We start from the raw sequence: 18155 nt of genomic DNA, 5'->3' as shown, positions 1-18155 counted from the left end.
ACAGACATTTCATTAATTTTTTACAAAGATATTTCTGGAAAATGAAGATGATGATGCAGGAACAATTATATCATCAACCTGTGAATGCCCTATGGGTCAGTTTCGCTGCCACCATGTAGCTGCTGCACTTCTGTTTGGGTAATCATTACTAATCTATTATCATACACATGTAAATCAGCATTCTTGTGTTAATCATGGTTGTAATAAGTGTTAAATGTATATTGTCAGCTGATTTTTTGCATTCCAGTGTCTATTAAGTTCAGTTTAAAGAATAAATCTATATGATAGCTTATCTAAACATTGGGATTAATGATGATATTTAAGATATAAAAGAGCAAGTAAGACAGATGTGAAGTGCAGCTGGATCAAGCATCCAAAATCGGCACCTCCCAAATCCACAACAACCATGGCGGAAATGTATCCACCCAGGCAACAAGATTATAGGTAAATCACCAGGACACTTATGCAATATATTTTGTTAAAATGTCAGTGCTAGGCAAAATCAGATTTTTATAAACCATAATGATACCATTTCTATAAAATGTGAATTCAGAGCATTAAAAAGAGAGATGACAGATGCCGACAGATCATATTTGTATGATCAGCTAGGTCTTTTGGGTAGATTTACAGGTTTGATCAACAATTATCATTTTATCCCTGTTTGAGGGAAAACTGTTTCCTCTATATGAGGCCCTTTTATTTTTACGTAAATATTGTATTAATGTTGTGCATGGATATGAATTTATTTTCAAAAAAGCCTTTGTTTCTTTCAGTTTGCATGTGCATGTAACAAAAATTATTGAACTTTTCAAGCTGAACACCTTTTTGTAAATATGCATTAATTGTTCGCCATATTTCTCTTTTACCACTGTTATCCCTACATCCCCTTTAAAAGCTGCAGCTCTCATATCAGTTAAAAGTATATCGGTGAAGAGGTCTCACCCGTGAGGATGTAAATCTTGCTTCGCAATGCTATTTACAAATAGAATTTGCACATATAATATTTAAAGAAATAAATGCATAAAATCCAAAGACCATGAAAGGAACACTAAATGTCGGCCACAAGTTAAAATCAAAGGGTTTATATACCTGTAGATAGATACCTGTGTGACTGTGCTTATCTACAGGTGGTGTTCAGCTTTAAGAAACATTCATTAAATGAATATTTCAGCAACTGATATGTAAAGAAAATTATCTATGCAGGAAAAATGATCTCGCAACATAATTCATCTTTCTGTTAAATATGGTTAACCTAATGATATATATTCCAATTGACACAAGCATTGTCGAGAAATTTTTTTATCAAGGCAATATCATTTTTTTTGTATATACATAATTGTCACACTTACACCTATATTGATTACACATGTTCATATGAAAACTATGACATCCTTTTGTTGGCCATATGATTTCTTTATTTAATCTTTGCAGCTATGCATTGGATCTTGTCTAAAGAACCTGAATGTGAGGAAATGCCAGCATTACTTATTGAGGACCAGCTTACAAGTGAAGAGTACATGAATGCCCAGTGCAAGTCTTCATATCTGAGGTACTTTTGAAATTATAATACTGCTCTCTTTCTCTCTCATCTCTCAATCTATAAATATGTAATAATAAATTTTTTTTCTGGTTCATTGAATAGGGATAAGCTTGTTATTTCTTCGGAAAATGTCATTAAGACTGCATGGATGACTACAGGTCAACGAGAGAATTCGTTATGGGCAGCTGTTCGCAAGTTACGAATAACTGCATCAAATTTTGGGCAAGTTATCGGAGCTATCAGGAGAAATCGGTAATTCATTGATTTCAACATATATTGATTTCTTAAATAACTATAATCTTTTATCTAAATCTTTTTTATTATAATAAGAAATAATTTAGAATCTTAATTTTATTTTTAGGCTAACTTTATCCTTGAAGAAAAGGTTACTCAGTGCTTACAATCTTGAGAAGAGACCTTCTATTCAGTGGGGACTTACACATGAAAAGGTTGCAATAGATAGCTATTGTAAGCTTTCAGGGGTGTCTGTATTGCAGACAGGTAAACATTTATACTGTCAAACTCAAATCTTGGCATAAAACCTGTTCATCTTCAATGTTCATTTGAATCATTATTATTGATTGAATCATATTTTTTTTTAATTATGTGATATGAAACTAATTTATGATACAGTTTATGAAACATTTTATTTTACTTTCAATTAAAGGTATTTGGCTCCATGAATCAGGAGTTCTTGGAGCTTCTCCTGATGGATTTGTCCAGGGTGATCCTAAAACGTGTAATATGAATGTCCACCCTCAAAGTAAACTGACAGCATCACCAGCAATTTTAGAGGTGAAATGTCCGTTTTCAGCAAGAGCGATGTCCATAAAGGATGCTTGTGCAAACTTGAAAGATTTTTTTCTAGGTAGGTTCAGAGATTGATTAGAAAGATTTGCATACAAAACATTCATTATGTTGAGGTTAAAATTAAATACTGTATGTTACCAATAACCCATCCTTAGGTTTGATTGCGTTAATGAAACCTAGTAAATTTTAGCTCTTGTGAGTTTTTCTTTAATAATTTTTCTTAATATTTTAGAGTGCGACTCTGAGGGCACTTTGCGTCTCAAAGAGAGCCATGACTATTGGCATCAAGTTCAAGGCCAACTTTATCTAACAGGAACTTCATGTTGTGATTTCGTGGTTTGGACACCAGTCAGTATGGAAGTTATTCGCATTCTTAAAGATGACTCATGGCAATGCCACTTGAAAAACATGATTGAATTTTATTTCAATGTTTTTTTACCCTCTCTTAATTAAAAACTTGGCAGACTGTAATTCAGAAATTTTCTATTTACTGTTTATTTTCCTATTGATACATTAAATTACTCTAGACAAAACAATTCATTTTGTTTAACTGTTTAATTCTGATCAAAGCAAACATCAGCATGTGTCAGTTCACAGTGTGTAAAAGTGGTTAATAACGAAATGACCTTAACTACACATCATCATTCATGTAGTAGTGTACAGCAAAAGTTTAACAAGTGCTACATATATCTACACTCTGCCCCAGATTATTATTTCCAACACCTGTGTTCATCATTTGACAAGATGGAAGAGGTGTTTCAAAATATTTACATTATAAAATATTTTGAACTTTGATGCATTAATAAATAAAAAAAAATAAATTTACTATAGGCCTAAGCAAAATGTCAAAGCAAAGATATCTTTGGACATGGTATAAGACATGGTCTGAAGCTCAGAATTACACTAATTAGGAATTTCATATTTATCGGCTATTTCCTTCAGTAGGGGAGATTGCAAATTTACAAGTGCCACACATAATTGAAAAATCTTTGTGGACAAATGTCTGTATTGTGAAGGTATATGGTCTAGAATACAGTAGTTCTTGATTCTTTCATTTGCACGCTCCACGTGAATTCGACTTCTCCCAATCTTGTAACATAACTGTGCTTCTTCCTTTGTAAAATGAGATTTTGATGAAAGGAAAGGTGGTATGTTTAATGTTACACCTGATGGAAGTTTGTCGAAAATGTTAAACCCCTTATCTGCAAGGATCATGTCACCTGGCTTTAACATATCCAAAACTCCACAATGATCGACTATGGCAGCATCAGAGGTGGAACCAGGATAGAGTTCGGAACAATACACAAGTGCCCCGTTTGGTGCTTACACAAGTAACAGCCTTTGCTGTATGGCGACTTTTATAGTTGCTATAAGATAAGGACTGGCTGTTCATATTTGAGGGTACATCCTGGGTAATCTCTGTGGCATCCATAGCGATTCTTGCCGAGGAGAACTCCTCGAATGATTTTGGCATTGATCCTTTGCACTTTAACTGGGAAGGTATTCCTACAGTTTTCATCACTCCTTCGAATAGAATTTCATGAAGCGCTGCAACATATGTATTGAAGATATTGGATACTGTAGATTTGCTAGTGTTGAATCTTTCCGCCAAATCTAGATCCCTGAGATTCAGACGCAATTTCATAAGGGTCATAAGGAGTTGGTCACTGGTACTAAATCCTTGTACTGTCCATCCACTGAAATAGTTAAATGGACGCATCCTCTCCAAAACATTGACCAACACATTGAATACCTCGGTGGGAAATGATGTATATAATAGCATCTGTAAATTAAAACATGCATGTCAAATAATTTTATTCATACTATCACTATATTACATGTGATATACTTTTAGTTAGGAATTTTAACCATCTTTTTCAGGTAGAACTAAAAGCTCTATCAGTACATGCAGTATGAAAATGTTATGTTCTACCTGTGAAATCATAGTTATATAGAACAAATTAATCTTTAAGAACTACAATGTATATATATGATTTACAAAATCAACAACTCGATACATTATCTTTTTTCTTTAAAAAAAAACATGTATAGAACAGTCAATTTGAATCTGTGGAATACACTCGTGTAACAAACCTTGTGTGGGTCTTGTATTATGTTTCTTATGGTAAAAGGTTGTTTTCTTAATCTTAGAGATTCTAATTCTCTTTGGAGGTCTTTGACTTTTTCTTCCAAATCATTTACACTTTCTGTAATGTTAACAAAAGCTATAAGCAATTTTTTCTTTAAATCTTACTTATGTTGAGAAATGTTTAATAGAGAATATAAGCCTTTGTCTGCAGGCATATAATAGAATAAGTTAATATGCCCATTTCCTCCAACTATAGACATACAGAAAATTGTTATAGAAACTTCATTTTTACTGTAATGTCATATTTTGAGTAATGAAATTTGAAGTTTGCTCATATTTTTCTTTCCCTAATGATTCAAATTATAATTAAGTAATTAATTTATCTAAGAACATGTGTACCCTCTGATGTCTCCGGTAAAGAAACAGCATAGCAGTGATCATGATCAGTGTTGCTGCCTCGCACATCTTTGGACAATGTTTCCACAGGACCTGTTCTATCTGCAAACCAAACAAATTAATTTTATGGGTTTTTTTTGTCATTAATGGTTTCATTGTGAAAATGTTTATACTCCATTCTTTATTCACATATATTATTAATTAAGAATATCTCATTTAAAACTTTCGCAAGCAAGACCAAGTATTCTGATGTTTCTGTATGGGAGTAAAGTGTAAGAATATGAAAAACGTATAACCTTCAAAGGAATCTGGAGCATCATTACAGTGTTCATGGTTTGATTTTGCTTTCTCTTCTATTTCTCCTTCAACAAGTCTAAGTCTGTAAAATTGAATGACATACTGTTGCATTTTTTTTTTTTGAAAAATAAAAACACATTTGCTTCATGTGATTTAAATTGTACCAGTACTTGGAATCGTAAATTATTGTTGATATACATTATTGTGTACAACTTCCTCCCTTTAAGGAGAGAAGGGATATTATTATAAGTTCATAAGTAAAAATTAAAATTCTCTATCCTACAGCTCAGTGAAATTGTCAAATAAGTAAACACAGAGAGAGATGATTGAGTCAAAAAGTACAAGTCAAGAAGAGTGTTTCCACTGTGTAAAGTAGTACATAAACTTAAACTATACATGGTCAATGTAGAGTTCTAAACATTTACCTTTTTGGCTTAGAATGGTCTGGAAAGCAACCAAGATTTTTGCTATAAGCAAAAATTGTTGGTCCATTTTCCTTTACACCATCCTTAAAATGACAGCTACACAGCCTGTCGTTGGCGGTATAGGCTCTATCTGCTCTCCTGTAAAGACAAGATTAACCATGTTAACAGAGGATTTTAACATAGGTATAATACAAACTGGACCGCCATCTTTACAAATATTTGGTGGTGTTTTTTTTATTTCTTAACTTTCCTTTTTTTAAAGATTTACTATTTGTTATTTCCTTAAAATTTAAAACAATTCAAAATGCCTATTGCGCCAATCACCCTCATCAACCTAGCTATTCTTCTCTCGCGCACAAACACATCACATGCATCCAACTATATTTAATATTATCACAAAAGAATTATGCTGCAAATTTAACTCAGACTTGGCGATGTAAAGTACAGTTTGAAAGATCTCGTTACAAAACTAAATCTATTAACTTTTCACGTGGAAATGACAGTACAGTGGACTTTAGCATAAACACTGCACCGTGACCTTGAATTACGCTTTTCTTATCTACTTTCAAAATAAAACAGGTGAAATTGCATATTTACCTGCACCTCTGTATCCACTTATTCCTTTCCTTCGGATTTGTTGGAAATCTAAACAAGCTGCACGTTCTTTTCGCCCCTGTCATATGATTGCATCCGAATGCAAAACATAGCGGCATCTCGTCTGCTGCCCGGAAGTTGTAAATCGAAAGTGAAAGTAAACGAGACTTTCCGACCCTATTAAAATGTATACGTACGAGTTAGATTAAAAAAAATACCGAACTCCGAATGCCCGCTCAACAAATATTCTTGTCTTCGATAGAGATTCATTATACTCTTCTTCTCGGGGGTTACTTGGGGGAAATGGTGTAAGCAACCATCCCCCTTCTGTCAATGTTTCCATTCTTGTTGGGACGTCAGAAGACCGGAGCACATACGCATCGGGGCTGGCTCTGGGAAAACACGTGTTGATATGGAGATATCTTTGAATAGAATCATAAAAGGATTTTTAATTTACGAAAATAAGTTTTAAGTAACTTAAACTCATTGTTAACATTATCTCCAGACAATATCTCGATCACATGTACAATATTCGATTGTTTAATCATTTAATTCAGCAAATTTATTTTAATTACCGAATATTACGGTCAGCCTCAGCCTAGATGTTTAAGGCGCTGAAAGTCTTTCTGCAAATAAATGCAGGTTTTCCCAACCTACTCATCTCTTTGATTGGTTGAAAAGGGTCCCGTCAATAGCCCCTACACAACTGGGAAAACGCGTTATCTTAATGAAATCACCTTTTAAAGAACGCAGGGTATCTGCATGATTGGGGAACGTGCATGATGATCTCCGTCGTCTAATTGATAGCTCCACACATACATATTTATTAATAAATGTCATCTGTAATAACTTAATTTTTATATGTACAATAAATCATCATAAAACGTTTACTTTGTAAATCTCTCTCTCTCATTCTCTCCTTATTATATTATAATTTAAAAAGAAAAAAAACACATTTTAAATCATTATACTTTGCGGTTGTTTAATTATCATTATTTTTCCAAAGTATAAAATTGACTACCTTTATGAACAACTCTGCTAACTTATGAACGAGAAATGCCACGAAAGTCCCCCACCATAAAATAAACATCTCCAAGGTACCTTAGTGTCACAAGCACCTTTTATAGAGAGGACAAGAATAAATCTAATGTTAAATAAACACTGAATATTGTTTATATTCATATTGTATAAAATATGTAATATGTAATAATTAAAAAAAAAACAAAACCCGCCCTCCCCCCCAAAAAAGATAAATAATACATTTTGAAATTTGAATTAAAGTTTAACGCACATATAGATACTTTTGTGTTTGTTTAATAATTAATACATTTTCATCACAGGATGAAATGCTCTTGTAACTGTGTATTAGTTGGAACTGCATAACTTCTCCTCCCAACAATGGAATCAACGCTGTGAAAAGCGGTACAACTCAATAAGATCCACGTCGTTTGAACTTTCGAGTACGTTTGTGCGGTCTCTAAAAACCCTCGCCTCCTTGGATCATGCTCCGAAGCAAAATCAAAGTCGCCATGCATGTTTTTGTTTATGTTTTGAACATTTTTGAACGCCTACAAATGAGTACAGGTAAAATGTTGGCTTAACTTAAGTCCGGTGTAAATATACGCCCTTTTGCTGAAAAGCAAAATAGCGGGCTAGTTCCGAACCTACGCCGGCGTAGAGCTACGCCTGGGCGTACGACCTTTGTTGAAACTGGCCCTTGTAGTTTAAAGGTTAAAAGGACGTTAAATAATTGCAAAACGAACAACTCGTTTTTATAAACATGCTGATATATTTTACACACCAGCTTAAAACAAAATCAACATCCTCAATCAGGCACTGAATTTACGCTAGATGGCGCAAAAAGAGGTATCAGGAGAATTCGTACCGTGGCGAAAACGTAACGTCCATAAATTAGAATGCGTTTCCTCCGCGAGGAGACGTTTCTTAGAGAATTCGTAATAAGAACTGAAATAGTTATAAAAACTGTTCTTAATTAATAAACATTTGTACAATTTTGGTTATATCATAATCACGTCCACAATATGCAAACAGGCACATATAACTAAGCAACAATTTTAAAAGTGGGGGAATGGAGGATACATACGCATCCAAAAATCCTTGAACATTGCAAACCATAATAAAACCCTTATCAGGATTTCTGCCAAATTCGACCCCAGGGCCGCGGTGCCCCTAAGAAAATTCTATCTTAATCTGTTCCTTTGAACAAAAACAAAACCTATCAAAATATCTTATTTTTTTTAGGGTAGGCCGGTCATGAAAGAAATTAAGGCCAAAAATACATGCAGAAATATACCATTTTACTGAGAAAATATTCTTTCTAAATTTGAAGATTAATATATAAAATTGCAAGAACACTATGATAGGGTTAAAATGCAAATTCGAAACCTTTTGAAATATGTACGATAGAAAATAACAGAAAAAAAAACTTTTCAAAAGTGATTTTATCCGAGGAAATTAATCTCCCCTATAAGTCAATTCAATTGTTATTCGCAATAGATCCTTTGATTGCACATCTTCGCTAGCCAAGGGTTTCTGATCCGGACGATCAGAAACCCTTGGCTAGCGAAGATGAATCATCTTGTCCGTCCGTCCGTCCGTCCGTCCCTCTGTCTGTGCAATCGTGTCCGTTTCCTTTCATATGGAGAAACATTAGAAGTTCTTACTTCACACAAAGATTGCTTATGACCAAAGGGTGTGTCATGATTTCGACCCAAGGTCATTCGGGCAAGGTCAAGGTCACTGACAGAAAAAATGCAAAATTCGTGTCCGTTCTATATCTTTCTTATAGAGAAACATTGGAAGTTCTTACTTCACACTTAAATACTAATATATATTGTAAATACTATTGCGTGTTAATTTACCTTTAATCCTCTATTGGGATTTCCTCTGTGAAATTCGACTCTTCTCCCGAGGAGAGACTCGTCTATCTCTATTATTCCGTGCAGTTATTTGAATCTCAAATTTCTGTAGAAATATTCTTTAAAAATTTCTCTAATAAAACTTGCCCAATTAACAGATGTGCTGCCGTACGACATTCCAGAAAATCTGGCACATTGGGAAAGGCTGCATTTATCTAAATAATTTTTAATGAATAGCATAATGTCTTGAATAAGCAAATTGCTTTTCTCAGAAAAGGAATATGTCCGAGAAGCCCTTGTGTGGTCTCTGTTCTTAGAACATCGGTATATGCTGCCTCCAGGAGCCCTAACCATCGTCTTGGGAGACATCTGTCCGTCACAACCATCGTAAGGGCAGGGGAAGACTGTAGCTAATAGACCATTACTTCTGCACCATTCTTGTACTTCTCCTACTGGTCTTGTGAAGAGTGAGAAAAAATTCCAGGGGTTTGCGAAATCTTTCGGCTCAATGTCTAAAATATCATCAGTCTTTCTCTCTCTAAAGCTGCCACTTCTCCTGGACGACATGGCAACAGTATGGGTAACTGACCGTGGCAAATATTGCGGGTATTTATAAGGGTAAGGGGTGGGACTTGTCAAAAATAACTTTTATTACAGGGTATGTAAACTGGAAAAAACCAGATTTATAATTTGAACTATTAAAAATATGGCCTATCAGAAGGGGACAGGGTGGGACTAATATAAATAAATCCAAATTACATGAATACGTGCTCATATAACAATATAATGGATGTGGCGTCTTGAACGATTGAAATACCATGGTGAAAACGTATAATTATATATTAACAAGCATTATGAAAACTATTCAGTTCTGTAAAATTTATATCGATTACAACACGCTGAGCTTTACTATTTTCCTTGCTTGAAATCCATCCATTGTGAAAAATAAAACGCCAATATTTCAATGAAAAATATGCAATTGTATAATATATATAAATATACTTCTTATTTCCCGTATTTTTCATATTTTGTCTCGCGGAAGGTACCACATCATCCCATAAATGTATTTATTTTCCACCTGCTTTACATTCCAAGCATATAATAGTAATAATTTACTTACTATCCAACCCTTGAATAAAAAACTAACTAATATGTAAATGAAAAGCATTCAATTGTAAGTAATTTATCTCATTTATTTTCCATCATTATTCATTTTCTCTGGTCATGCAGAATATACCGCCTCCTTCTCCCATCAAGGTATTGGTATTCTCTCTCTCTCTCTCTCTCTCTGGCTTACGTTCCAGGCATATAGGTTATAATTTCTACCTGAATTGAACAGTCTAAAATATATAAATTTAAATACTTTATATACTGTGTTAATAAACATTAACTTTAAAAAAATTCATTACAAGTATATTGCTATAACCTGAAGATGGCCCGAAAATGACTTGAAGCTGCCCTGTCTCTCGCCAGGTTCTTTAATGAAATCCATTCAAAAAATATCACTGGATTCAGTCCATTTACGAAGACGAAATTACTAATTAAGTACTAATTAAAATCCGCTCCCAGTGGTTTAAATGTCTAGACCAATAAAATCTCCTAATTAAAAAAGGCCATTGGGATGCAGGTCCTATAACATCTTGAATATTCATCCAACATTCGTAAATATGTCTGTTGATCGACATCGTCTTTGTCATAAATACAGACAATATTAACTTTTTTACGGATGAACAATTTTCCCGCCATAATAATTATAATTGCACCAAAAAGTGACGCTTTATTGGTTATATTTTTAATTGAATTAAATTTTCATTGTACTTATATATATAAATATATATATATATATATATATATATATATATATATATATATATATATATATATATATATATATATATATACACACATACATGTAAATAATAATTATAATATGTTGTAATTATATGTATAATACTTATTGGTACCAAAATAAAATATAAACATGATTCGAGTAGTATTTACTTCTTTTCTTTGCACAGTGAAGAATTTTTCTTATCGAGTACTTCTCATGTGAAATTTCTGAAGAATATAAGCTTGTTAGAATGAATGCGTCTGTATATGTATACTACCGTTATTCGTACCGGAGCGAATAATTACAAAATGTTCTCATCAATTTCAATTTAATCCGTTTAATATTTAATATTGTTACGCATCCCCCCCCCCCCCCCCAAAAAAAAGATCCAAGCCCCATTTTGTATATTCTCCCCCCCCCCCCCCCAAGAAAACCCTTTTTCCCGAAATCCTTCCTTTTTCTGAAGAATATAAGCTTGTTGGAATGAATGCGTCTGTATATATATACTACCGTTATTCTCTCCGGAGCGAATAAATATGGGCCTTTACTGACATTAGTTGCACCAAACTTAAAAGTGAGATTGAGTCATCAAGCTAACACACAAAGGTATTATTCATTGTTTAATTGCTGAAACGATGTTTTATATTATATATATATTTCATAAATATGCATACTGACGTAACGTCAACAACGTCAAATAGTATTCGCTCCGCGGAGCGAATAAAAGGATTATGCCGTAACAAACTTGATTCTGACGAGCAGACTTACATTCGTTCATTAAGGAATTCGGGGGCAGTTATTAACACAGCAATCTGCATTGCTGTTGCGGAGGGCATTGTCCGTGCTCATGACGAGCAGCTATAATATTGTAATGGCGGACCGATTACGTTGAAAAAAAGCTGGACCCAGTCAGTGTTGTTTAGGATGAATACGGTTAAGCGAAGGGGCAGTTGCACGGCAAAAATTCAATTCACAGACGACACATTTTCTGAAATTAAAGACGAGTTTTTACAAAGAATAAACAGTAATGTGAAAAAAAAACCATGACATTCCTCCCGTGTTAATTACAACTGGGACCATACCGGTATCAATTATGTACCTGTCAACTCATGGACAATGGAGGTGGAGGGCACCCAGCGAGTCCCCATGATTGGTCTTGATGACAAAAGACAAGTCACCGTTGTTTTCGTAGGTAATGAACATGTAGATAATTTTTAATCTGATTATTTTGCTTGTAGTATCAATTAAGGAAAAAAAAACAGAGCAAAATTAACTGTACTGATATCTTCTAATTAATTTTCTAATTATAATGTACTTTAATCCACATTAATATCGACAGAGGTCCCAAACCAGGTCCAGTACAATCACTAGATTTAGCTACGTAGCTAAAAATACATACATGGGTATTTAAACCATGAGATGAATACCCAAGGGGTACTGTATAAAATTCGCCATTACTAAAGAAAACCCCCACAAATTACTCAAAATAAAATGACATACCTATACAACCACCTCCGACGTGACTCGGTAGCCTTGGAAGCAGGAAATGAAGTTTGAAATCTAAACGCCGGATACGGATGAGGGAGAAATGTCATCATTCAGGCAGATATCTACGGAAAGCCATAAAGAGCGTAATAACTCCGTAGTGGGCGTGTGTGGTTTATAGTGGCATATATTCTAATTTTTTACTTTATAGGAAATCAAAGCATATAAGTTTGAAAAAGATAAAATTAACAAGGGAAGAAACATAAAGGGACAGCCAAAGAGAGGGAAACCAAGAAGTGGAGTGACTGGTACAGAGTTTGTTGGGGATTCTGAAAAGAGGAATCAAACTCTGTACCAACGTAAGAAAACGCTATTTAATAAGGTAATAAAAATATGAAAAAAAAAAAATTATACGAACATTAAAAACACACACCTTCCTCATCATTATCGTCGGCATCCCTACTCTATATGTGCTCTACCACTTGTTTTATGTTTTTGTAAAACTTTAATAATATTGCCTTTTTCTCATTTTTTGTAGACTTGCTGTTGTTCAATTCCTGAATTATACATGGAAATTTGTTTATGAATAATATAATTTATGACCTCAAACACCTATGCTTATATTGTCACCCCCTACCCTTTTATTTTATGTTTTAAATCCAAACTTATTACCCAAATCAGAACCCATTTTCTCTTATCTCTGCAATTCCTCTCCAACGATGTTGCTGATTTCTGATTTGGTTTTCTTTTCAATAGCATTAAAATTTTTACGGTCGTCCAGGATTATAAAAACTGGGTCTAATTTCATAGGTTTAATGGAATTTGTTTTTGAACATTCTTCAATGAACATATGAAGGTTATTTTTGCATATTGCCGAAAAGTTGACAAGTTCATGATCCAAATCTTTATTTAAAATATTATGTGGTGTTGACATGTTCATGGGAGAACTTATATACTCAGTATCTCCGAGTTCCACTCTCCATTGCTCTATTTTTTTCGTCAGTTCGTGTGGTATATGGTTTGGGCCTTTTCTCCCTCAGACGTTAGGTTGAAACATTATAACTATATTTGATGGTCTATGAATATAAGTATACTAGTATATGATTTTTTTTTTTTTTTTTTTTTAGATTTTTCACGACTTGCAAAGAGGGTCAAATGAAAACAACCCTAACAGTCTTCCAGCACCCTCTTCTCCCCCACCTTGTACCCCCTCAAGGCATTCTTCCTCACGCTCTTCTCCCCCACGTTTTACCACCTTGCGCCAATTATCCTCTCTCTCTTCTCCCCCACGTTCTACCACCTCACGCCAATCATCCTCTCTCTCTTCTCCCCTACGCTCTACCACCTCAAGACAATCTTCCTCACGCTCCTCTCCCTCACGCTCTTCTCCCTCACGACCTTGTTCTTTCTACTCTATGTATAGTTATACCTCTCCTAAACCATCAACTTCATTTTCATGCTCTTCCCCCTGCTCCTCTCCTAACAGAAAGATACCCAGAAACAAGACTACCGGACCTACTATGAAAAGCAGATCCACTCCAACTGAGGCGTTTGATGCTAGTGTAACTCAACAATACAATGTTTGTTTGGCCACGGAAGAGAAAGGTCAGTGAGTGGGATGCTCCCACAGAGGGAAGAAGTGTGATTATTGGGTTCACGATTTGTGTACTGGCTTCTCCTTTAAAAAAAAGAAGATTCTGAAACAGGTGGCATTTCTGTGTCCCAAACACAATAAATGAAAGAAATATATATATCTTATTTTTATTTCATTACCTTCTCCAACCTATCTAAATCCTAATCTAAAAAGTATAAAGTCACAACCTTCTCCTTTACTAGGATGGCCTGACTCTAAAATCACCAAGTACTATGTTCACTAAAGGACTTACAATATATATGATATATATTACTATGTGAATAATTATAATACTACATTTATTTTTTATATGCAAAGTGCATTGCGTTTCATTTTTATTTATAACACATTTTTTTTTATATATTACTTACGAGTAAGAGATTCATTGTTGCGTAAAAACACTTTTACGTCATCTGGAGCAGTATGACGCATTCCTCAATCGTACATCTCCATCCATCTATTGATAATTGATTTTGTTTAGACCGTAAAAAAAGAGGAGAAAATTTCAGACGGCCACAGAGGATTGCGTCGGAGTTGTTTCGTCTTACTCCACGCCGAAGTACATTGATTGCAAGGGCGTAGGTAAATATTACCTCTTGTAGAAACCTGCAGTTACATAATAATGTTATTATTTCTTGCATAATTATTCGTCTATTAGTCACACCTATCATTATAAAAATATTTTTCACTGACTTGTAATTGCAATCCTGTACTTGCGATGCCCATAAGAAATAATCTGCGGAAGATAAGGTGATGTCCTTTTCAAAGCACTCTTTGATGTATGGATAAAGTAATGCATCGCCCATTTGCATTAAATGAATGCAATGATTTCATTTGTATGTATTTTCCCTTCAATTTATTTGCCATACAAAATTTTTTATATTGCCAATTAAAAAACATTTTTACATTGCTAAAATTAAGTAAAACAACCTGCAGTGCCAAATAGAAGAATCTCACAAAATTGGAACGCTTTGTGATGGTCATTTCTCTCTAAGCAAGACTGAAGGGCTTTGGGTGATTTGTACCCTAGAAGTTTGGCAAGGTCCTCTCCAAGAACTTCCCAAACAAGTTTGATAAGGGCTGTACGATAAATTGAATTAAGGAAGTATGGGACTCACGATTTTGAATCTACCGCGCAACTCTGAATGACGTAAACCAATTCGCGGTCGTTAAATCTGTTTGTTCAATTCTAAGGTATTAAACAATAAAATTTATAGTGGAAAGGGTTTTATAGGTTTTGTAAATAATAAATCGTGAATATAAATGATAATAAGAGTTAATTTAACCCCAAATTCTTTTTTTACGACATAAATATCGGTTCAGTTTTCGGCAATGCGGGGGAAACGTGGATTTGATTTTGAACGCTGAGAAGACCAATCGCCACATAAAGGTTGCTAAAGCTCAGAAAAGGGATAGTGTAGTGCGAACGTGGACGCTCTATTGGGCAGATCAATCACATATTTTGATATTACAGCTGAAAAATTCTCATCGGAGATGGAGGAAGATGACTCGACGCCAGCAAAAGCGATATGTCCAGGTTTGACTTACATTCATTGATAGAGTAAAAGTATTTGTAATCTCAGCAGGATTAAGTTCGTCGAGACTGAAAGTTTTTGATAGACGTTTTTTCAGATTTTCAGTTTCGGCGAATCTTGCTGAGACTAGAGTAAAAGTATAATTGGTATGGACATCATTAATTTTTTCTTGTATAAATGCTATGGCGTTGTAATGCACAAGCGCAAGCATTGATATGTAAGATACCTATGCCTATCAAAGTAAGCATCGTACATATTCGTTAGTAAAGCCCCAAGCACCTGAGATGTAATTTCATAATAAAAAAAATAATTATAATTATATATACAAGTCTTTGACAGTATGCCACTATGGTTCAATACACATATCAGAACACAGTAGAATTCTTTATGTCTCTCATATAAATAGTTAAACTTAATTCTAACATATATCAGAATGTGTATCATGTCGTCACATGTTTCAGATAATCAGATGTTTCCAGTAGTCGATTTTCAATGCATGGTTCAAAATGATGTCATACCACACATACGAAATCTCCTGTCGTCTCTATGCATATTCATTAGTCAAATTATCTGGCATTCAATTTATATTTATACTCTATCCCGAGATTTTGCTTCCACTTCTTTTCGCTTGATACTTCGATAATCATAAATACCTTTGAGTTCAAACTACGTTCATCCACCATTATAAAAAATGTCCAGATTATATGTTTTGAAACGCCCCCTCTACCTCTTCGGGTTTCAATACACATCCCAAAATAAAAAGTCTGCTGAAGATTTTGCATTTGCATTGCATCAGCCATAAATAAGCCCGGATGATAACTTTGAAAAATTGTGCGAGGTGTTCGGAGTACTTCCGAATGGAGAAAAGATGTAAACATTTCCCATTATAAATCTCTGTAAGAAAAGTGAACTTTTATGAGTGAAAAATGATAATTTGTCAATTAAGATATCCTGTATATTTTCCCTTTTATCGACTTTCACAGGTATGTGTATTTTTATTAAAAATAATCAAAAAGTGATGGAAGCAGTAACTCGGGACAGACTATAAGCTACAAGTTGAGACTGCAAATGATGATGACTTTGATTTTGTATCAGTAATTTCTGATGCTATATATGAGTGAGGTTAAAAATGATTTAGTTTTGATAGAAATTGTAAACTGACAGCCATTATGTGTGGGGTTAAGAGTTAGACTATTGGAAACCCATGACGTCTGGAGATGTATTTTAGAATAGAAAGACAGATTGAACACTTTCTGTAATGATATACACTATGGTATACACATTAACTCATAATTTACATACTGACAGCAAAATAAATTTCAAATAGGTGTGAAATAGATGTCAAGTACAATGTCAACCTCAGATGGTATCTTTTTTCCCCGTTAAAACACCTGTACAGTGTCTGGAGCTTTTATGTGACTTTCAGTCTTTCACAATAATGCTCCCTCAAAAATTACTTTTCACAGCCCCATGCCCTTCTCCATGTTGAAATATTTGCATTTATCTGATTGGAGAACATGTAATTTAAAAGTAAAGATTTCAGAAGTCATTGTCTTATATTAACTATTCCTCTCTTAGTAAATATTATTATGTTTGTTAAATCTGAGTTAACCTTAGAGTGTGTTTATGCCTTTATAATATCAAGTACACATGCATATATTTTTTTTACTGATCAACTTTGCAACCAACTGGTGTTCCATTTAAAATTCTCTCATGGTGCAAAAATTCCTGATTATGTAACTTAATATTACAGATGTTGACCATGAAGAAGTTGTCCAAATGTCTGATTGTGGTTGGAGACAGTGGAGGAGTTTGGTGGAATTAGGGATGTAAGCAGATACGCATTTAAGAGAGCCCGATGGTCGAGGCCATTTTTAGACTGTATTGATCTTCTAATGAAGAAGAGCTATACATAGAAATATGCTGGTTGGCAGAATAGATAGAGAGAGTGAAGTCATGACGGTTTATCAGGTATTTGATAAATTACTAGTACATAAACTACTGGGTAATTTCGTTTGGTACAGTGTATCACTGTGATTGGTTTAAATTTTCATTGATTTCAAGGGTATACTCTTCCATATCAACAAATTAAAGCCCCCATACAGTAAGGTAAAAGTTAATGTATTATTCCATATATATTTTGACTGAATCCTTAGTCCCAGAGATTATCACTGTGCAATATATTTTTTGTCATTTATTTTATTCTTTTTAATACTCCTAGCATGAGTGTGCCAATTGAAAGTCTTTCATTCATTTAAAACGTTTGTTTATTATATCAGTAAATTCTAAATTATATAATTTTTGAATGCCATGGAAATCGAACCACATGTAGTTTAATAAACCCTGAATTGTCCGAGGCCTAGTCTTTGTGAACCATAAATTGTATATCCTAAGAAATCCTTGTGTTTGAATGTCACAACAGTTTTTAGATATTTCTTTATGTATAAGTATTTAAGTTGATGCTATACCCCATCTTTCAGGTCATTCATCTATGATCGGGACATTTTCTGGAAAAATAGAAAACTTTTCAACAAGATCGAAATCCTGTCGCACATGTACTTTGTCTCTCAATTCCAAATCAACACCTCCTCCACATGATTGCATTATCAACTGGAACGGAAAGTTCTATGAAGGCCATGGA

The 18155-nt window shown here is 34.1% G+C and overlaps 1 protein-coding gene and 1 non-coding gene across 4 annotated transcripts; one reads left to right on the top strand and one right to left on the bottom strand.

Annotated features, from left to right (window-relative positions):
- Window positions 1-2886, top strand: LOC136274830 (uncharacterized). Of its 3 annotated transcripts, none has more exons than XR_010713253.1 (7): window positions 1-138; window positions 325-444; window positions 1432-1549; window positions 1643-1792; window positions 1902-1989; window positions 2208-2408; window positions 2583-2886. XR_010713253.1 is itself a non-coding variant. In XM_066082528.1 (7 exons), the coding sequence occupies exons 3-7, from the start codon at window positions 1434-1436 to the stop codon at window positions 2801-2803; spliced, it is 795 nt and encodes a 264-aa protein (XP_065938600.1). In that variant the 5' UTR covers window positions 1-138; window positions 325-444; window positions 1432-1433; the 3' UTR covers window positions 2804-2886. The 3 variants fall into 3 exon arrangements, 2 of the variants coding, with proteins under 2 accessions (XP_065938600.1, XP_065938599.1); XM_066082528.1 differs by having other exon boundaries at window positions 1902-2008; XM_066082527.1 differs by having other exon boundaries at window positions 1902-2041.
- Window positions 2887-2916: 30 nt separating this feature from the next.
- On the bottom strand, window positions 2917-6333 carry LOC105323951 (uncharacterized). Its single transcript, XR_010713252.1, has 6 exons — window positions 6155-6333; window positions 5558-5695; window positions 5132-5214; window positions 4839-4937; window positions 4445-4557; window positions 2917-4133 (listed from the first exon to the last, which is right to left on the bottom strand). It is a non-coding gene; the product is annotated as an uncharacterized protein (transcript).
- Between the last annotated feature and the right edge of the window lie 11822 nt (window positions 6334-18155).

Source organism: Magallana gigas, chromosome 4, assembly GCF_963853765.1.
Source record: "Magallana gigas chromosome 4, xbMagGiga1.1, whole genome shotgun sequence".
Lineage (NCBI taxonomy): Eukaryota > Metazoa > Mollusca > Bivalvia > Ostreida > Ostreidae > Magallana > Magallana gigas.
Note: the sequence above shows the minus strand (reverse complement) of the source record. Positions and strands in the feature narration are given on the sequence as shown.